A 21,766-nucleotide genomic window follows, 5' to 3' on the forward strand; every position below is an offset into this window, starting at 1 on the left:
CGAAGTCCGAACCCCCATCAGGTCTTCATAGAGGTGATCAAATTGAAACGAGGCCATCTGGGTGGGCCACTACCCAATATAAGAAGACGAGATTCGGGCACAGGGGCACGGAGAGGGAAGACGATGTGAAGGGTCTGGGGGAGACGGGGTCTGCCGCCAGGGAGCGAGGCCTCGGTGGGACCCTGTCCCACCCGGATCTCGGACTTCTGCCTCCAGACTGTGAAACAATGTGTCTCTGTTGTCTAAGGGCCCAGTGTGGGGCGCGGCCCAGCTGACCGACACACCTCCCTTGCCGGCATTCTCTGATAGGCGACACAGCTCTGCCTGGCAGATCCCAGGAGCAACAGACCCTCGTGAGGGTAAGAGAGGCGGACCAGGAGGGGTCCTTGTGGGGAGGGTCCCTGGACCCAAGCTCGTGGCATCAAAAGGATGAGGGGCAAGAAAGACCCATCCCCCTGGAGTCCAGCCCCTTGGAAGCCTGTGAGCCTCTGAGTGTGACCCCCTCAGACCCCAAGTTCTAGACAGCTCTCCTGCCCTCCAGGCCTGGACCATGCCTTGGGGTCATCCGCTGCCACCTCGTCCCATCTAGACACCCCTCCTGCACTCCTGGACAGACAGCTGTGCCGCCAGACCCAGAGCTCAGCCTGCGGTGGCCTTGTGCCACTTCCCCCAGCCTTGGTTTCCCCATCTGTGAAGTCAGTTCAAGGTCTGGGGGTCTGGGAAAGGCCAGTTGGTCCACTGGGCCCAGCACAGGTGGCCGGAGTCCCAGCCCTGCCCCCGGCTGTCGGGGGCAGCAGGACGCAGATCAGGCCAGGGCTGTCTCCGGGTAGCAGGCCGGGTTCCTTCCCGTCCTGGCAGGCACCTCACGCAGAGCCTTCCTCACAGTAGAAGGTGAATAAAAACACTTTAATAAAACTGCAACGGCTTCGTGGGTGTCTGTGCGGATAAGGTCAGGACGCAGGGTGGCCTGGGCCTCCGCGCCGGGCAGGAGCGCGGGTGGGCTAGTACCTGAGCAGCCAGCGCGGCCTGTGCGGGCTGAGCGAGGAGAAGTAGGACCACCACCAGGGCTTGCTCCCGCTGGCCGAGGGCGGCCTGCGCGCCCCCAGGGGGTCAAGGTCGGACTCCTCGGGCACCCCCCGAGGGCTGGCACCTCCCGGCGGGGCGTGGGTCCCGGGCCCAGCCCTCCTCAGCCCGTGAAGGAACGTCTTGGGTCCCATCCCCAGAGGCTGCAGAATGAAGTCCACGCGGCCAGCCCTCTTCATCCGGGCAGGGATGGTGACTTTCTTGATGACCTTGGAGTAGCCAGGAGCTTGGGCAATGACAATGTGGGACCCTGGGGGCAGCAGCCTCCAGTAGTCACCGTCCGGAGCTGTGGACAAATGGAATAAAAATGACTCGCACCAGGGCTGCAGACCCAGCCTCGAACGATGGGTGGGAGTGAGTGGGGGAGGGAAGCACGGAGGGCAGGCAGACCCCAAATGTGCACTTGCCTCTGCTCGGGCCTGGAATGTCCTTCTCACCTCTTTTCTCTGTCAGGCTCCTATTCATCCCTCAAAGCCCCGCTTTGGCAGCCTGTCTTCTCTGAAGCCTTCAGTGACCATCACCACCCCCGATACCCAAGTCCCTCTCTCCTCTAGGCCGTGTCTCTGTCAATCACACAACACAGTGTGCTGTGCAGTCCCCAAGGGCAGCTGGAGCCCACACAGGGCTGGACATGCAGTGGGGTGTGAGTGAACAGGCTCCTGAGTGAGGTGGCTCTCTCCAGCCATCTCTGAGAGGGAGGCATCTCCCTGGGGCTACAGAACATGCCCGACTGTCAATCAGCAGCCATGACCCCAGCAACCGGTCCATGGGCCCAACTGCAGGGGACATGGCTCGTGGCAGACGCAGACCCCAGGCTCCCACCCACTGCCGACCAGGCCGACCTGGGATGAGTGACGCCGTCCTGTCAGGCACTGGGCCACCAATGGCGTCCCCTTGGCAAGCACAGGCCCCAGGTGAGGGCCAGTAAGGAGCCCACCTGTGGTGATGTCGTGACGGATGCCTTTGACCAAGATGCGGGCGTTTTTGACCGGCTTGCCGAATTTGTCCATCACCACACCCTTGATGCCGCGGTGCACCTGGGGAGAGCAGGAGAGGCTGCTGAGCTGGCCTGAGTGCCGGGCACCGCCAAGCATCCCAAGCCTGCGCTGGGTCTTCGGAGGACTCTGCGGCTCTGCCCAGGGTCTGGCTGACTCCGCGTCCAGGCCACCAGCCACCAGTGGAGGACCCCTTCCTGCGGCCCTCTGTGCTGAGGTTCCTGAGGGCAGCGCTGGCAAGGACTCACTGGGCCCTGGCGACAGCGGTGCGGTCCCCTCCTGCACATGGCGGGACAACCCCCTTGGTGTCACCGGCAGGCGAGAATCCCCACGCGGAGAGAGCAGCCAGAGCTGGACACGGCCCGCCCAGCCCGGTGGGAACTGGCCCTGCACACGCGGCGACGCTCACACTTTCCAAAAGGCAAGCGCCTCCCAGAGCGGCCCGATCCCGGCCACGTTTCTTCTGAAAACACCCCGTGAACCAGCCAAGTGGCCCTCTCCGTCCAGCAGAAAACAACTTGGGGTCTGAAGGTCACGACAAGTAAGACCAGGACACGGGGGTTGCCCCAGCGGCCCTGGCTGTGGGTCCCCGACGCAGCACACTGCACACGGGACAAACCGTCTCCTTCTTGTGCCTCAGTCTCCCCAGCTGTGAAACGTGTCGGCAAAGCCAGGGCACCGTGCGTGCTGCCGGACCCACTGTGCGTCGTGCGCTGCTCTGAGGTTTTAGCCAACGTGTGAACTCCTCCGATCCCACTGCTGCTGTCCCCGCACTGTGACCCACGAGGAAATGACGGCAACTGGTTTGACTGACGACAGGCGGCCGGCGAGCCGCAGAGCTGGAGCCAGACCCAGACCTGAGAGCGCCTCACGGCTTGTCAGCGCCCACTGACGCCCCAGCCGCCGCCCCGCCAGACAGAGGTCGGCACTTGTCTCTCCCGCCCTGGCCAACTCCAGCACTGGGCTCGGGAAGCCACAGCCCGGCACGGCACGGCACGTGGTCTCGGTCCCCCAACATGGTGGAGGGCATGTGACTGGCCACCGCCCGCTGCGCTTGTGGGCTGAGACCACTGCCTGGATGTTCTTGCCACAGGTCGCTGCTCAACAGAGCCGCGCACCTGAAACAGTCTCTGCCGGACTCTTGTCTGGGGGAGGGGCTTGGAGCGCATAAGGTAAGATTCCCCTGGGTTGGGGGAGATGGGGAGAAACAGGAGGGACAGAGGACGCCCCCATGGCATCCCCTCCACTGAGAACCCCCTCTTTGCCAGCTTCCCCACCTGGCTGACTCCTCTCCCTTCAGGGCACAGCTCACACGCCTCTTCCTCCAGGAAGCCCTCCCTGATGACCAGCCACGCCAGCGGCTTCCTCCAGGGCTCCACCGCCTTGAGCGTCCTCTCTCCCAGCCCCGACCTCACGGTGGTGTCACTTCTGCCTTCCTGCCCCACCTGAGAGCAGGGGCTCACCCGATGTCAGCCTGCACTGATAGATTCTGTTCTGTCCTTGCTCTTGGGGTGAAGAGTCATCTTCACGCAGGGAAGGAGATGGCTGCACCCGCCCTCGCTCAGGGCGACGTAGACACCCACCCCAGGGCTGGTCAGGATAATTTGAAAAAAGCCTCAATTGGCCACGACAGACTCGATCCTTATCAGAAGGCAGCGCCCGGCTCCGTCCGTCTCGGGAGCCGGCCAAGCCTGCTGCCCGGCCTGCGCAGTGTGGCGCGCGCTAGTAAATCTTCATGTCCCAAGACTTCACGTACAATATCCACAGAGCAATCCCAGCGCCATGCAAGGCTCCTTAAAACTCATTTTCGCCAGACAGCCGTAAAATGAAACGAGTGCCGAGGTCTGGCCGGGAGCCCTTATCGAATGACGAGACTCACCCCAAGTATCGAGAGGCCGCCGGCACAGCCAGAAAAAAGGAACTCAAACAGCACTGATAACGTTCAATTACTACCTGGGGCTGTGTTTTTGTCCTATGGCCGCAGCTGCTGCTGCCCCAGGAAGGCTCTGCCTGGTTCTTACCTGGAGGAAGCCTCCTGATCTTTCTAGAAAGGAGGGGACTCACAGAGAGAACTGGGGTCTGGGGATGGGCAGATCTGGGCTTACGCTCTGGGCAATCGCTGGGTGACACTGGGCAGGCCATGTCACTCTCTGACCCTCTGTCTCCTCCTCTGGCAGTCTCACAGCCACTGTGCACCTCGAATGTGAGCCCGTGTGTGGCCCAGGGACCCCAGAGCAGCATTGTCCTTCCCTGAACCTGTCTATAAAACGGGCAGTCCTGTCTGCACCCAGGACTGGTGTCAGAAGTAGATGCCATATATGGGTGGGTGCCAACTGTAGAGTGCTGTGCCCTGCCACACCCTCCTGCTGCCTTTGGGCAATCCTGCTTCTCTCTGAGGGCCTATTTCTCACTGGGATGTCTGTGCCAATATGCAACTAGCATGATTCTTGAAAACGCTTGGAAAAAGATAGCGGAAACTTCTTCAAAACCCGGGTTCTCTTCTAATGACCTCCTGAGTGCCTCCCAGGTCCAGGCACCCTCTGTGAGCCCTGCGGGGCAGGACAGTGCCTGCACTGACACTGAGTTCTGGGGACACCTTGGCTCCCGGGTCCAGTGAGGGATATTTTAGACACACTCTCAGCTGTCCCCACTCACTGTCTACCCACTATTTCTGGGTGACCTCAGCCCCAAGACAGTGGTCACCCCTCAGTCAGGCTGCCTGCCCTTCCCCAGGCCTCTGACAGCCCTTTTCTGTCTGTGTCCTCCTCTCCAAGTCCAAGGGACAGACATGCCCCAAAGCCCTACCTGGAGTACACAGCCCCCTGCAGCCCTCACCCCAGCGCCTCCCCGAGAGCAGTGCCCACCCCATCCCATGGCCCACTGCCCCTGCGGCCCCAGGAGTGCAAAGGCCCCAGGGAGTCTTAGCACGCGCTGCCCCCTGCTCCAGTCCTCCTGCCCGGCTGCCTGGTTCCCCCACCCTTCCTTAAGACGAAGCCCCCACAGCCTCCGAGGCTGGATTAGGTGGCTTCCCTGGGCAGCCCCAGCCCCTGCACTCCCTTGTTTAATCGTGCCCCTTTTAGGCCATGAGACCTTTGCTCGTGGGGACTGTGACGTATGGCCCTGGGATCCCCAGCACCCTGCTGGTTTGAGTCGTGCATGGACAGTTAACTCACAAACACGTGAAGGTTAAACGCATGTTCATGTAGGGCCGCGAGGCCCACCACGCACAGGCCAAATGCAGAGGCCGAGGGGTCACCTGGCGGCTGAGTCTGTCCCACCCCAGACTGCCAGAGCAGCGAGGCCGCCCAGGAACTCACCATCTCCATGAAATTCAGAAGCGGCTCCTTGTTGTGCTGCCAGAGCGTGTACAGGGCCTCCTCAGGGGGGAACTTCACGCAGCCCAGCTCCACTGTGATCTCAAAGCAGTTCGTGTGCAGGTAGTTGAAGTCGGACATGCCTGCGGCACAGAGGCAGCCACGCTGTCAGGGGCGCGGCCAGCCCGCGTGCCCGCGGGCAGCGTAGACAGGCTTCACCACCAGCAGCCACCTCCTCTGTGAGCAGGGCCTGAACACGCGGTGGCTGTTGTCATCCCACCTTGCAGGTGAGCAGATGGAGGCTCAGGCATTTAAGGGCCTTACCCCAGGTCACACAGGGGGGAGGGCAGAGCTGGGCTTTGCACCCAGGCGGTTTGGAGACAAACCACACCACAGCCTTAGCCACACACTCTGCTGTCTCCAGGTAGAGAACAAACCGATTTCTAGTGGAGAAACCGGCAGCAAGTGGTGGGCAGCTCCCTGGAACAGAGCGACTGGCCTGGAGGTCCCCAGGAGTCTGGTCTCACAATGACAATGTCCATTTACCCAGATGCTGTCCTGACAACAGCCAGGAAGGGTGGTCTTACTACCAACATCTTCCAGGACCCGGGGCCTGGGCAGGCTGCACAACCAGCCAGGCGGCAGCAGAGAAAGGTGGCGGCATGTTAGGCCGACTGAGGCCCCACCAGCTCCTGCCGCTGCTCCATTTGCTGCTGGAGTTTCTTGTCCAGCAGAAGCCATGACCGTCTCTGGGGTAGGCCTGGGGTGCGTGGCACTGACAGGGCAGCATGTGTCAGGGCCGCAGGGAGCCCCAGTGCCCATGGCCACTGTTGACTGGCACAGTCTGGGTCTCCCAGTGCAGCCACAGTCCCTCCGTCTGGCCCTGGGCCTCGCCACCGGCCCCATACTGTCCCTGGGCCCGTGCCCGCTGCGGGGAGGGGAGCCTGGCCTCTCCCAGCTCAGCCCATGGGGGTGCTTTGCAGATCCCAGTAATGCAGCCATGGAAGACCATGCTTCTGGGTGACCTCAGTCCCAAGGCAGTGGTCACCGCTCAGTCAGGCTACCCTTTCTGCCTGTGCCCTGCCCTCTAAGTCCAAGAGACAGACATGCCCTTAGATTGGTGTGCCTGGGCTCTGGGAGGCGGAGACGCTGCCCTGTCCAAGGGAAAAAACTACGTGTGCCAGTCACGGGAGGAATGTGTGCAGAGCAGGCCGTGGATGTGGCTTCAGAGCGCAGGAAGAGGGCCACCTTCTCTGCCTGCGCAGGGAGATGGGGTTGGAACGTGAGTCCCGGCTCTGCCACCTATGGCCGTGGACCTAGAGCAAGTGCTTCCCTTGTCTGCGCCCAGTGTCCTCATGTGCAGGACGACACAGATGGTCTGCGCAGTGTGGGGTGGGGGGCGGCAGGCCGTGTGGTACGGCTCAGCTGTGCCCCTCAGGGCACACGCCAGCGTGCGAACCACACCTTACTGCTGTGATGCCTTCACCCAGGGTAGCTTCGGCAAATAAAAATACCGACTCCCAGTTAAAGTTGAGCTTCAGACAAATATAACATTTTAGTATAAGTATACCCCATGCATATTCTTATAAGCATATCCCATCATTGGGACATAGAGCACTAAAAAAATTCTTCATTGTCTCTGAAATTCCACTTTAACTGGGGCTCCAGTATTTCATCTCAACCTATTTAACCCCTAAATGGCACAGAAGGATGTGTCACGGGTGGAATTGTGAAATGCCAGTGGTCGTAACACTGCAGAGAAGGCAACTGCGAAAAGTGGGCTCTTCCGCAACAGGCGCACTGCCCCCCACGCTGCAGGTGGACTCAAGCCGCCTCCGCCCACCATGAGGCCTTTGGGGGTCTCCAACATTCCAGAGCTAGTTCCCATGAATAGGGTGCCCTGTGAGGCGGCCCCGCCCCCACCCATGGCCCCTGCCTCCCTCCCTTGGCCGTAGCCCCGCCCCGTGGCCCCTCCCTCCCCGCCCCCCATGGCCACAGCGCTCCCCTAGGGCTCCACCTATAGCCCAGCCTCACCTCCACCCGCCCCTCGTCCCACCCCCGCCCTCCACCCTGCCCATGGGCACATTCTGCCTCCCCAGGAACCCACTCCAAGCCACCCCACCCACAGTCCTGGTCCCACCCCTGCCCCGCAGGGCCGCACCTCCCGTGAAGCTGTACCAGTCCGCCCCGTTGATGATGCTGCCCCTCTTCAGGAAGTTGCCCCCACACCTGTGCTCCGACTTGTCCATCATCATGGGGTGGACGTCGGCGTAGGCTCTGGACAGCAGCTTGAACATCTGGAAAGGCGGCCAAGAAAGAGGTTCCCTGCGAGGCCAAGACCAGAGGGGGATCCTGCAGGAGCGCTAGGGCTGGGGGCAGTGCAGTGAGGGGAGGAGGAGAAGGGACAGTGTCTGAGCAGCGGGCACAGACTGTGCAAAGGCCGGGGGTGGCCACAGGCAGTCTGGCACCGCCAGAGCTCAGGTAGGTGCGGGGGTGCACACCTGGCCCGGAGCGTTCTCTCAGAGGATGCACACTGCTGTGGGCAGGGTGTGCGGAGGTCAGCTTTGCAGTTCCTAACACTCCTGCAGGTGGGGGCGGGGGGGAGATTGTCGGAGGGATGGGGCAGGGGTGGGCCACGTTTTCGTGGAGTTCGTGGCCCAAGCAAACCTTGTCTATGAATGATCATTTCTTCATTCCCTTCCCGCTGGGGCTAACCAGCACCATCAGCTGCCGGGGCCCCTCTTGGTCCATCACCAAAGCTGGGCGGACTCTCTCGAGGTCTGCTTCTGACCCAGCCATCACCCTGCTCCCCCAAGGCCTCTCTGCCCCACCGTCCCTCCTCTCCACCCTGGCTCTGGGCCTCCCTCCTGTCACTGCTCAGTTCCCTAAGGGCAAGGCATGGAAGGCAGCCAACCCTCAGTCCCCAGACCCTGGAGCGCAGCACGGGGACATCTGGAGAAGCTCCGGGAAGCTGGCTTGAGAGCTCGAGGGACACACAGATGTCCCCCTGTATACTGAACCAGGTGGGCACAGCTGCCGGGGACTGAGCAGGCCAGGAACACAGGTGAGGACCACAGAGAAACCCAGCCTGCCAGGCTCCTGCCTTGGAGAGCGCATGGCAAACTGTAGCTACGCTAATTCCCTGGGTAGGGGTGGGCGTGAGCGGGGCAGGAGGGTGTGGCGGGCAGGATGGCGCTGGAGCCAAGTTCAGAACAGGATTTTGGGGAAAGCGCAGATGCAGAGGTGCGAGAGGCGGCATGGCTGCCTGGAGGGCCTCAGACGCTGCCCAGGGCACTGGCTGTCATCCCTGGGGCGTCCTGGACCTTTGGGAAAGGGGTACCTTGGGCCACACCCGCCAGCCCTCTCCTCACACTCCCCTCACCCCGTGCCTCTCCTGGGACTTTGGTTTCCACAGAGACTGCGGCTGGCTGCAGGGCTGCAGGGTGATCGATTGGTGATTGATGGCTGCTGGGAGCAGGCAGACTTTTTCTGACTCTGGTGGGACTCATTGAGGTGAACTTCCCCCCTAGAGACATCTTGCAGCATCCGTCTCTGAGCTGAGAGACGCTGAGCACCGTGACGGGGCTCCTGCGCACCCACCTGGCCCAGGCATCGCCCCGCTCTCCAGGAGCACAGGCAGGCGGAGGCCTGGCCGAGCCTGGAGGCACCCAGCCAGCCCGCCGGCACTCACCGAGCTCGGAGACAACCTGGCACCCTCGCACCTTGGTATGTGCTGGTTGCAGGAGTCAGTGAATGTGTGAGTGAAGGAATGAGTGAGCGAGACAATGAGTGAGCAAGACAATGAGTGAGCAAGTGGATGACGAATGAGTGGATGAATGTATGAGTGAACAAGTTAGGGAATGAGTGAATGAATGAGTGATACATGAGTGAGTGAATAAGCGAACGAGTGGATGAGTGAGTGATGAGTGAGTGAGTGATGCATGAGTGAGTGAATGAGTGAATGAGTGAGCAAGTGAATGATGAATGAGTGAAAGAGTGATGCATGAGTGAGTGAATGAGTGAATGAGTGAGCAAGTGAATGATGAATGAGTGAAAGAGTGATGCATGAGTGAATGAGTGAATGAGTGAGCAAGTGAATGAGTGAAGAGTGATGCATGAGTGAATGAGTGGATGAGTGAGTGAATGAATGAGTGGGAAAATGACTGAATGAGACGCAGGACAGATGGGCCAGCGACCCGGTGTTGCTGTCACAGCCCCCTCGGGCCCAGGGTCAGGCAGGGCGCTCACCTGGCCTCCCCACCGCCGCCTGCCCAGCTCCTGCTGCACAGCGAGCCCCTACCCTAGCTGGCTCCCCTGGGTCCCTGCACACACGTCTGTCTGAGCCTCCAGGGCCCCTCCCTGGCCCTCCACTGGAAGTCTCCACCTCACCTGTGGGCTCCGTTAGGGAAGCCGCCACCTCAGGAAAGCCCTCCTTAAGCCCCAGGCTAGCCCTCCTGTGGCCCTGGCCGTCTTGTCCTTGACAGTTTCTGGCTCCATCTCCCACCATAGACTAAGGACCCCAGAGCAGAGACCAGTCCCGTCTGCACTGGCAGTGGCAGCTCCAGGACAGGGAAGGGGCTGGGTGAGGCAGGGTTGATGACCGGCTCTGCTGCTTGGCCAGGGGCCTCAGAGAGAAGGAGCGATGTGAATGCTGCTAGTGGGGAGCCGGGGCCTGGCACTTTGCCCCCTGGCCCTTCCCCTAAATCCTGCATGGAAACTGCTGTGGAGGCGGAGGGCAGGCCCAGCCTAATCCTAACCCTAACCCCTGTCTGATCCACCAGGAGGCCTAGGGAGTGACTCTAGGCCAGTCCAGGTGGAGGGGCAGGAGGGAGGGCAGGACAGGCCTGGGGCGGGGTCGCCAAGGGCAGCTCCCAGAGGTGAGCGCCGGCTCCCTTGGCTGTGGACTGTGCACCTCAGATTGCACCCTCCCTCACCTCCACAAAATGGGAGGTGCCAACTCCCAGGCCCTTCCCAGAGGACCAGCTTGAGTGAGCTTGTATCCTGCATGGCCCGTGGAGGGACAGTCAGGGCTGGGGCGTGGGCAGTGAGTGGTTCTGGGGAGTGCGGGGTGTGGTCCTGCACCACCATGGGCTGCACGGCCTGCTGGTCTATGGACAGCGAGGGAAACTGAGGCCTGGAGAGGGGGCCGGCAGATACCCTTTGGCTTCGGAAGAGCCCAGCGCCTGACAAGCCTCCTCCAGGGAGGGAGGGACATGTCATCCACGCTGCAGCACTGCCCCCTGCCGGTGGTGTGTGCCGCACCTCCCCATGGGAACTTCCGGACCTGCCAGTTGGGGCGGCTCTTGGAGGCAGAGCGCGCACTGCACCATGGTCCCCGGAGCTCCCGGGTGGGGACACCCACGAAGTGTGGGTGCAGGCGGCCTCTAGAAGCTCAGAGAAGAGAGGGGCTGCTCCCTGGGCCAGAGGCTTCAGGAGGGGGCTTCACTGGGAGCTGGGCCCAGAGGGGGCGGTTCTGACCCACACTGAGCATGGAGGCTCCTAGGGGCCCAGCAACTCCTTTGGCTTCAGGGTGCCCGCTCCACATGCCGCACACACCCCTCCCTGCCCTGCACACACCCACAGCCTCTCACCTTCTCGTCAGGCGTGGGAGAAAACATCTTCTCCTCCTGGGGGTGCTTGGAGAAGTCGAAGGGGTAGGACACCACGAGGTCGCCCCCATGGAGGCTGGCCGAGAGCACGAAGGGTATGGTCCGCATCCACTTCATTATTGCCTTGGTCTCGGGGGCCACCTGCCCCAGACAGAGGAGGCGCCCTCAGGGCTGGGCATGCCCGCTGACCACTGCACCATTCCACGGGCCTCCCCAGCCCTCTGTGCTGGGGCCCAGCGCAGCCCTGACAGAGTGTGTGGGCACGGTTGAAGGTCTCCGCAAGGAAGCGCCATCCGGCCAGGACAAGGTGGCTTCAGCAGGGCACACCCGTCACTGAGCACCTGCCAGGGACTCGTGTTTTCAACATTATTCCCTGAATCCCAACAACAACCCCGTGAGGAGCTGTCCCCATTTCACGGACAGGCGACTGAGGCTCGGAGGGAAAGGCAGGACCGAGGGTCCCAGAATGACCTGGGACGATGCTCGGGGGGACAGGGTGGGCAGCGGCGGCTCCTACCTTACCCCACCAGTAGTGCTGCGGGATGGGGATGTGGTCGCTGCGCACGCCGCGGGTCTCGGCCAGCCGGTAGTACTCCGACGTCAGGTCCGGGAAGTTGCGGTTCAGGTCCAGGTTCTGTGCGTTCTGCCTCCCACTTGTCCACCCATTGTAGCTGGCACCCTAGAACACGGGCCAGTCCCCAACAGAGGGTCAGCACGTCCCAGCCTGAGTCCTTGCAGATGGAGGCCTGGGGCTGGGCTGAGGGTCGGAGCCCGGATGTCAGGCTCTCTCTGGCTGTATGTCATGGGCGCCAGCGTGTCTGGCCGGCAGCCCCAGCCTCCTCTCCCGCCTCCCAGCCCCTCACAGCTGGCACTATCATGCCGTTTTCTCTATCATACGCATCACCTTTGTAATACACCTGGAATCATCAGCGCCTCCCATCTCCTCCCCGCCCCGCCGAAGCAGGACCTTGCTGAATCCCCCCCACCTAAAATGACCAGCCCATGGTGCTACTCATAAAAACTGCCAGTAAATGAACAGATGAGGAGGCATCAGGCCCACAAGACCCAGATATCGGGGTGCTCACTTCGGCAGCTGCCACCTCATAGCCGTCGGGGTTCATGGAGGGCAGCAGGTGGATGCGGGTGGTGTTGACCAGGCGCTGAATGCGGGGGTTGCCCAGCAGGTACTCAGAGCACAGGTACTGGGCCAGGTAAATGAGCATCTCACGCCCTGCCACTTCGTTGCCATGGATGTTGCCTATGAGCTTCACCTCAGGCTCCACTAGGGGGAAATACAGGGACTCAAAGCCTTGTCCCAAAGCCCTGGGGTCCCCAGAGACTTGACCCCCTGTCCCCAGCCAGGCTGCCCAAATGTGCTGGGACCAGTCCATACTTATTTTGACTCAAGAATCTCTGCGTATAATCAGGTCTCATCATCACTTTTGTTGAGTTCAATTTTTATGTTTAGCCATAATTATTAGCATGACACATCAGAGGTTATTAATAATAATATAGGTTAATCATTAATCCATGTGAATTTCGTTGATAGCCACTCTTCATGTTCATGTAACAAGTCAAAGTGCACATTGGTGCTTAGCTGGGAAATAAGATGGTCTTCAAATGGTTGGATGAGGATGAATGGATGGATGGTGAGGATGGATGGATGGATGGATGGATGAGTGGATGATGAATAGATGAATGGATGAATAGATGGATGGGTGGATGATGAATAGATGAATGGATGAATGGATGGATGAGTGGATGATGAATGGATGGATGGATGGGTGGATGGATGGGTGGATGGATGGGTGGATGGATGGATGAGTGGATGACGGATGGGTGAGTAGGTGGGTGGATGGGCGGATGGATGGATGGATGATGAATAGATAATGGATGGGTGGGGGGGTGGATGGATGGATGGGTGGATGAATGAATGGATGGATGGGTGGATGGATGGATGAATGGATGGATGATGAATAGATGATGGGTAGGTGGATGGATGATGGATGGGTGGATGGTGGATGGATGAATAGATGAATGGATGGAGGGATCGATGGATGATGGACAGATGGGTAGATGAATGGATGGGTGGATGGATGGGTGGATGGCAGAATGGTGAGTGGGTGGATGGATAAGTGGATGGATGGGTGGATGGGTGGATGGATGAATAGATGAATGGATGGAAGAATAGATGGATAATGGATGGATGGGTAGATGGATAGATGGATGATGGATGGGTGGATGGATGGATGGATGGGTGGATGGTGAATGGGTGAGTGGGTGAATGGATGAGTGGATGGATGGGTGGATGGATGAATGGATGGGTGCATGCCAGATGGGTGAGTGGGTGGATGGATGGATGGTGGGTTGGTGGATGGATGGATGGTGGGTTGGTGGATAGATGGATGGATGGATGATGAATAGATGGATCATGAGTAGATGGATGGATGAATGGACAGATGGGTGGATAATGGATGAATAGATGAATGGATGGAGGGATGAATGGACGAATGGATAGATGGATGATGCATGGATCAACAGATGGATGGGTTGATGGATGCATGGATGAATAATGGCTGAGTGAATAAATGGGTGGGTGGATGCAGGAATGGATGTATGAAGGGATGAATGAATATACTGTGGGAAGAAGAGTGAATGGACTCTTAGCCTTACTAGCTAGTGACCATGGGAAAGTCACTCCTCTTCTCTGAGCCTCATGTCGCTCACCTGGAAAATGGCATCTCCCTCCCCGGCTGTGTGCAACAGGGACCTCCTGGAATGCATGTGACTTGGATTCCACATCCCAGATGTGGAATGTGGCTTTCCACACCAGTCACCTCCCTGGCCCCCTGCACAGGGGTCACCCCTCATCCTCAAATTCCAATGCCACAGGGAGAGCTCCTGCCTTCCACCCAGAGCACACCACAGCTGAAGTGTGGAGCAGAGTGGGGCTTGGGGGCCAAGATGCAGCCAGACAGCCTCTGGCCCCAGTGGGAGATGGGCCTTTGGGTTCATGGCATCCATGCTGCCCAGGCCAATAGGATGAAACTGGCAGAGGTGGCCATCCCAGAAAAGGGACCCAAGCTGGTTAACCAAGAGGAGATGCATTTTTCAGTAACTCATGAGGACCAAGGGTCGAATGGAGACTCTAGATCGATCCTGTTTGACTAGTGCACTCATGTGGACAGGTAGGCTGGGGGGCCGGGCCGAGGCAGGACTCCTGGAGGCCTTGCACTTGCCCTGTGTGCTGAATGCTGTTGGTGCCCAGGGCGGGGACCTGCATGGCCGTCCCCACTTCCCCACACAGGAGGGGCTGGGTCTTTGCTAGAGCACACTAGATTCTCAGACACCACCCGCCCGAGTGGTCCACTGCAACTCAGAGTAGGCAGCAAGCTAGAGCTGCAGTAAAGGGTGATTCCTAATTGGTTCTGCAAGAAGGTAGCTCCAAAGGAGCAGTAGCATCTAGCATTTTCCATGCTGCCCCCTCTCGTCTCAAAGCAGGATCTCTAAGCCTGTGTGAATGGGAAGAGACTCAGGTGTTTAAGTGGAAAAACCACTTTATTCATATCACTCTGTGGTATCATGTTCCACAGCACTTTGGAAGAGCAGGTCAAGGGCGCGGGACCACGGGCTGCGCAGAGCTGCCTGTCATCCAGCTTCCAGGACAAGGTTGTAAAGCAGTATAAGTGCACAGCACAGGGTCCCATGTGCCCTCCACACACGTGAGGGCCTGGCGCTCCCACAGCTTTGTAAGGGGCTCATTCTGCTTCTCCGTGACACCCGGACCATGCCCGGCCCCTCCAGCCTCCCTGCAAGCCACATCCTGCACCAGCTTCTACTTTACGTTTCCGGTTAGTTTTACGTCTCTTCAATCCCTGCCAGATCAGCGTCTCCATTGCTACTAGTCTAGTTGCTCCCAGATTTTCAAGTAAAATGGATATTCTGGGGAAATCCTTTCTACATACGGCAGTTCCACAGGCCCTGTGGGACGTGACCGTGCACCACCAGCACCTCTGCCTCGACCAGTGCCCCAAACGCCCCCGACTTGTGCACCCCAAGGCCAAGTGGGGCTGGGCCCCAGGCGCAGGGCTCACTCAGCTCGTGCTGGCCTGGGCGGCCCGAGAACTCGATGACCAGCAGCTCCTTGCCGTCGAAGCTGCGCCCAATGCTGTAGGTCTTGGCCACATGGGCGCAGCGGGCGGCCGTCCTCTTCAGCACGCGCACCATCTGGGCGTAGGAGTGGTGCGTGAAGCGGATGAAGGTTGGCGGCAGCCCCGAGGGCAGCGCCTCCTCAGCCTCCAGACCTGCTGGGGGAGAGTAGGGAGCCAGGGTCAGTGTCTGGCACCCGCAGCCCACCCACCCATGGCTGCCCCTTCCACCCCACCCCTCCCCTACCACTGCCTGCGGACCCCTGATCACACCTGGCACCCTCATGCCCCCACTCACGGCAGGGACATGGTGGTGGGACCCACGTGTCTCCCTGGGTGGCTCTCTGGCCACCTGTGTTTATGTTTTTAATTAAAGTTCCCTTGGTAATGTTTAGAACAATGTCTCCAGCCAACAGCAGCACCGGAGAGGTGTATAAAGCACCACAGTTCCTAACGTTACTGTGAATAAAAGTAATACGCAGTCACGCTGGGAAATCCCTGAAATACAGAGCAGCAGAATATAGCAGAAAAGACATGTGTACAGAGTCCTCGGCCCACAGGCGTGCTGCTGCTGACTTCCTGTGTCTCGTCTTCCGTGACCATCGAGCGTAATCACCGTGTTCTGCTTTGCTTACGTGGCACCGTGTTTAAGTGGCACTGTGGTGTAAACAGTGTCCACGCCAACACACATTGGGCGAGCACGAGCTACCACTCGCTGTTGTGGGTGCTGTGACAGTGACGGCGTTAACAACACAACACACAGCGCCTGCCCTAACCAACCCTCGCCCTGCACCAGCGGGAAGAAAGGAGGGCAGGGGAGGGGAGAGGCTCCTGACGTGTCTACTGTCCACCCCATCCCACTCGCTAGAGCAGAGACACCCCGAGGACGGCCCTGGGGACCCGCAGCCCCCACCCTGCCGAGAGCTCCGCAGGCCCACAGAAGCCGGAGGTCTCTGCAGGCCGGCCCCGGGGACCACAAAGAGTTAACGCTTTTCTCCAAGTGTCTCACTCGCCTGTGGTTTTGTTTCTGCTCAAAAAGGTTCTCGAAGGGAAAGAAGGCAGATGGAACAGGCAATTTGGTGGCGGAGACGCCTGAAATAATCTCTCTCAATAACCTCCTCGGGCTCTCCCAGGGCAGTGACCTTGGCACCAGGAGCGCCTGGCTTCCTTCCCCCATCCCCGGCCTCCCACAGCCACTGCCACCACCCTGTCGCGCCTCTGCGGGGGCTGAGGGCCCTTCGCAGGCAGACGGCCCCGCTGCAACCGCACAGAAGCCCGGGGTGGACGGCCCCTCTCGGACCGGAGCACCAGGGCCAGCCCTGCGTCCCCACATGGCTCAGCCCAGACTCCGTCCCAGAGGCAGGTCTGTCCCCTCCCCCGCCATCCTCAATGTCCCAGCACAGAGCCACGTATACAGCAGGTGCTCAACAGCTGTTTGATGGACAGAGCAGTCCATCCATCAGTGACTGGCCTGGTCACTCCCCGGGGCCTCTGCTTCCTCCTCCGAGGCACGAGGTGAAGAACTAGCACCCGCCTGTCGTGAGCCGAGGGGAGACGGCGCCAGCCCCGTCAACCGCGGGACTGGACACTGCGGCCCGGCACACACTGGCACATGAGGCTGCTCAAATTTCAGCTTAAAGTCATTTAAATGAAGTAAAAGGAACACGTCAGGGCCTCAGTCTTGATGGCCACGTGCCAAGCGCTCGGTGGCCACTCTCTCTGGGACAGCACGGTGGCACCTTCCCCCTGCGCAGGGTGCTCCGCTGCCAGTGCTGCCGCAGGCCACACTGGGTCTACGGTGGACCCCGCTTCGTGCCGGAGGGGTGGACCACAGACTCAGGGAGGCCCCTGCAGGCCACCCAGCACCGGGCTCACTGTGACCTCTCTGCAACCTCTCTGCATGGCGGACACGAGTGGCCCACTGTGACCTCTCTGTGACCTCTGTAACCTCTCTGCAACCTCTCCGCATGGCGGACACGAGTGGCCCACTGCTGCCAGGCTGCTGCTCCACCCTCACTGGTCTGTCCGCACCGGACACCAGAGCCCGTCTCCCCGAGTCTCACAGCCCAAGGTCACACACCCCACTCTGAGGATAGGAGTCCACTCCAGGCCAAAAGTCCCTGTGTGACCTGCGAGGCCCAGACACAGGCAACTATGAGGCTTTGCCCGCCCAGATGAGGTGCACGGTGGGCACTGCAGTGCTCTGGACGGGGACGCACAGGGACCTGGCCACAGGACAGCCCTGCTCACGCCCACGTCTGCTCCCGGGACACCTCCCTCCCTCACACCCACGTCTGCCCCCTGGGAACCTCCACCCCCTCAAGCCACACATGCCCCCGACCAGGGGCATCTCCGTCTCAGGCCTCCCCATCGGAGCCTGGGCAAGGCACAGCCTGGGCGGCGGGACCACCCTCCCTCTGCACTGAGCCCACCTGACCCCCTATCTGGCACCCTGCTGGGGCCACAGGGCCAGCACCTGCGCCATCGCAGCCCCTGGGAAAGCGTCAGCTGCTACCTTCATGTGGCTCTGGCCTCACTGACCACCTGGACGCCTGAATGCCCCACTGCTGACAGTCCCCGGGGCCTTCCCTTACCCCGAAGCTTCTCCAGCGGGTCGTAGCAGACTTCCTCCTCGCGCGCAAAGTAGCGGTGGCAGTCGAGGAAGTAGGGCCAGGCCATGTCGATGGCATCAAAGGCAGGCTGGCAGGCCTCACGCAGGCTCTCGCAGACGTGCCGGCAGGGCCTGAGCGCCCGGCCGCCCTCGCACCGGGGGGCCAGCACGGCGCAGCCCAGCAGCCGCAGGTCGGGGTTGCACTGGCCCTCCAAGAGGTGGTGCAGGACACTCAGCAGGATGTACTCGGAGCTGGCCTCCACCGCCTCCCGCGACCGGTGCTCCAGCGGGGTGGGGAAGGTGGTGTGGTTGTAGGCGGCATCGCCGCAGGTCCTGAGCTGCAGGCCCACGCAGGAGGCTGGGGAGGCAGGTCGGCATGTCACTCCCTCCCGTGATGGCCCACATCCCGCGTCAGGCACTGACGAGGGGCCCGCTCTGCCCACTCAGACCCCACCCATCGCTGGGGCCTGCAGGGACGGGGCCGCCTGCCATCTGGCCGGGAGAGAAGCTGGCGCCTGCGGGACAACCAGAGAGGGGTCCTGAGACTGACTGGGCTCAACTCCTCACTAGCGAGCAAGCCGGGGCAGGCCGCTCGGAGCCTCAGGGTGCAAAGTGGGGACAGGAAAGCAGACAGCAGTCATGGGGAGGGTTCCCCCACATCAGGGCCCATGAGAGAGGCCAGCAGACTGCATTAGGGAGAGACAGGTGCAAACCGCCCTGAAGACACAGCCCCGGGGCAAAGAGGTCCCCAAAGATGCACGCTGCCTGGACCGACTTGTGTTGCTGGGGAGAAGCCGACCCCTAGTTGGCGAGCTGGGGCCCAGGGCCTTGGCGAGAAGGGGGGACACAGAGAGCTGCGTCTGGCCCGGCCGGTCTGTTCTGCATCTTGCAAGGATGTGTTAAGCCCAGGTGGGAGGCGGGGTCTTCACTCTCGCTGGGCAGTTTCACGCTCAATCATCATGGCTGTTTTTCTAGCCCGGTGTGGATGGGCTCCCACCTGCCACGCAGGGCCCTCCAGACCCCTGCGCTGCAAGATGCTGTCCCTGCAGCCACTGCTCCGCACTCGAGCCCCTGGCGCCTTCTCCTCCTGTCCTCGGCCGGTCTTTGCGGAGCAGCATCGCATGGCACCAGTCGTGACATCTCGCCACTTTCCACGTCAAACTTTAGCAAGGACAGGTCTGTTTCTGCTCAGCATTCCTCTGCTCAGCACATTTGCTATATGCCATTGGCTTTGGTGCTGGGAAAAATTTTTCCTAATTTCTTAAAAAGTCTAATCCCTCCACTAGAATATGCCAGATGCCCCAATCTGGCCGGAGGTGACTTGAAGGACTGTTTGCTTCTTTTAGAGAACCGGCTTTGTCCTGAGCACTTCAAATACACGGGATCCCACATAATTCTCAAAATCACCCCAGGAGGTCAGTACACCCCTCCTCTTCCTCATTCTACAAAGTAGGAAATCGGGCTCCAGAGGGGAAGGGGACTTGCCCAAGGCCCGGCTCATGGGTGCCCGGCACGGAGCCGCGGTGCAGAAACGCACGCGGACAGGCCAAGCAGCCTGGGCTGCCCGTCCGGGGCTGCCCCATTGGGTGGGGCCTGGGATCTGGGAGACACCTCTGGGGGCCGGGCGGGCAGAGCAGGGCGGGCAGCTGTGCACCTGAGGGAAGGGCGGGCCAGGTCATTGTGTCTCATTTCTAGCTGTGTAAGGAGGGGTTTGGGTTTGATCAATGGGCCGTGTTATTCATTACCCACTTGGAAACACGGGTTCGGCTCTCTAAAATGTTTTGATATCTGGAGGGGCCGGAGCACGGCTACAAAACAAAACCGGGGGAGGTCCAGGTACTGTACCGCTCTGTGCAGCTGCGGGCCTTTGGCATTCACCTGGAAAGAGACACAGCAGCGTTAGGGACACGGCCACCGCCGCTCACTCATCCCATAGCCGTGCCCGTTGTCGGCCGAGTGCTCTCGGGGTCCCAGCCTGGGCCCCCTCGCCAGGATCTCTTATTTAGTTTTCACAGCAGCCTCTGAGGTAGACACGGCTGTCACCCCGAGTCTCAGGCAGGCCACGTGACTTGCTGAGGAAAGCGTGGCGCAGGGCCTCCATCCGGCGCAAGCCGGGCTGACCAGCGGGTGCCGGCAAACCCTCTCCGGCGTACAAAGCCCCACCTCAGGGTGCCGGCCAGTTACCAGGGTGTAAATATTCATACTCCTATCACTGCCAGTTTCAAGCCTCCAGCAGTTTAACAACTAATTCTCACGGGATTCCAGAATATTTAACAGTCAGCCGCCAGGAGCCCATACTGGCTCCACCATGCCCCTGACTCTGACCCCACGTTATTCAAAACCCCGCCAAGAGTCAGCCGAGTGCAGGCTCCCGGCCCCTGAGAACATGCTGCAAGAGGGAGTCTCACCATTTATTGATTGGGGACCCTCTCCCAAGAAAAAAGGATCAACACACCAAACTATCCTTGCAACTGTGGGGTTTCAAGGGCCCTCCCCAAAGGCCAGACACCTGGACCCAACGGCAAGACCCTGTGGAGGCCAAATAAAAGCAACCTAAACCAACACCCACTGCTGAGTTTCCTGTAGAGGCAGGTGCCAAGCCCTCTGTGGGAAGGGTGGACTCACAGCGAGGAACTCGGTGCCAGTGTCGGCTCAGCTGGCCCTGGAAGGGGCCTCGAGGGCCGGCCAGGAACAGCGGAAGCCAAGCGGCAGGTGTGGAACTGCGGGCGGGGGGCAGCCAGGGGCAGGTGGGTGAGAGGCTGGAGACAGAGGAAAAGGTTCTGCTCCTGGAACCCCACCCGAAACCCAGGACTGAGCTGGGAAGGGTGGGCTGCTTTTAGGAGTTCACCTTAAAATTTGGGGGTTGTGTCTGAGCACGTGTGGGTAAGCAACCGGCAACTCCCCATACGGAGATGCCGTGGGAGTGTGGACCTGGTCCCACTGTGCTGGCCGGGGCTCCCTCTCCCGAGACACTCCCAGCGCTTGGCTTCCCCACGGTGGACCGGGCAGCCGCAGACCTCATCCCCACACCGACCAGCGCACAAAGCTCTCGTGTGACGGTGACATTCAGGGTCCCTTCCCAACACCAGGAGCTCATATAGCAACACCGGTTTCCACCCTCGTGATTGACGACAAAGGAGCCACACAAACTTGTTTAGGGTGTGCAACAGGGAGTGTGCAGACGGCCTGGGAAGACGCCTGCTGCCCTTGGACCCACTGGCCCTCCCCGTCCAAACCACGGGCTTGGAGAACACTGACCATGCGCCTCGGGGGCAGTGGGGGCAGGGAGGAGGCCCAGCACCAGATCTGGAAGGTTCTGGGCTCCAGCCCCACCCGTCACAGCAAGGAGACCTGGACGACGGGCTCTTTCGTGCCTCACCCCCCCACTGTGTATAGGGCTCATTATGGTCCCTCTGTGGGGATATTGTGAAGCTTCTACGGGACCAGCCGTGCCCCGTGCCCGGCACGGGATCCGGCATGGGGAGGTGTTCCCTAAGCAACAGCGCGTACCATCGCCACCCTGTTTCATAACAACCGGGACAACAAGCGGGAGGAGTCCTTGTTGTTCTAACTGGCTGGTGCCACTTGGGGAAAGCAACGGGCAAGAGTGTCATCTTCCTGAGGTGTCTGGGCAATGGGACAGCAGCTCTGACCCGACAGAGGCTGAGTGCGTCCCCACCCGTGCCCGCAGACGCCCGCAGCACAGGTGGGGCGCGAGTCAGCAACAGGTGGCTTCAGTCCCCCACACAGCATGACCACTCGCCCTTGGACCTGCGGGCGTGGGACTCGCGGGGCACCCTCACGGACACCCCGTGGGACTCAGAGGCCATCACAGTCCTGACTGTTCCCAGATGTGTGCTCCCACCCCTCTGTGGAATGAAGGAGCCCTGACATCTTGAACCAAGACTTTAGGGAAAAAAGGAAAGAAAGAAACTGGCCCAGGATCCTGCCCCGTTCTCTGCCCGTCCGTGCAGCTAAAGACAGCACGCTGCGGGGAGCAGAAGAA

At 60.6% G+C, this 21,766-nt stretch overlaps 1 protein-coding gene across 1 annotated transcript; it reads right to left on the reverse strand.

Moving 5' to 3' along the window:
• Window positions 1-888: 888 nt before the first annotated feature.
• On the reverse strand, window positions 889-19,638 carry CPZ (carboxypeptidase Z). The gene is made up of 10 exons (XM_069495947.1): window positions 19,606-19,638; window positions 17,744-18,118; window positions 15,096-15,308; window positions 12,087-12,283; window positions 11,519-11,680; window positions 10,984-11,142; window positions 7,554-7,689; window positions 5,396-5,535; window positions 2,021-2,120; window positions 889-1,369 (listed from the first exon to the last, which is right to left on the reverse strand). Exons 2-10 carry the CDS (start codon window positions 17,826-17,828, stop codon window positions 1,002-1,004), a joined length of 1,560 nt encoding a protein of 519 aa, XP_069352048.1. The 5' UTR covers window positions 17,829-18,118; window positions 19,606-19,638; the 3' UTR covers window positions 889-1,001.
• Between the last annotated feature and the right edge of the window lie 2,128 nt (window positions 19,639-21,766).

Source organism: Eulemur rufifrons, chromosome 20, assembly GCF_041146395.1.
Source record: "Eulemur rufifrons isolate Redbay chromosome 20, OSU_ERuf_1, whole genome shotgun sequence".
Lineage (NCBI taxonomy): Eukaryota > Metazoa > Chordata > Mammalia > Primates > Lemuridae > Eulemur > Eulemur rufifrons.

Coding starts and splice junctions, on each gene's coding strand:
- CPZ (XM_069495947.1), bottom strand. CDS start 17,828: ATGGCCTGGCCCTACTTCCTCGACTGCCACCGCTACTTTGCGCGCGAG. Junction 12,284..15,095: donor CCCAGGCCAGCACGAGCTGA/GTGAGCCCTGCG, acceptor ATTTCCCCCTAG/TGGAGCCTGAGGTGAAGCTC. Junction 1,370..2,020: donor CCGTCACGACATCACCACAG/GTGGGCTCCTTA, acceptor ATTTGTCCACAG/CTCCGGACGGTGACTACTGG.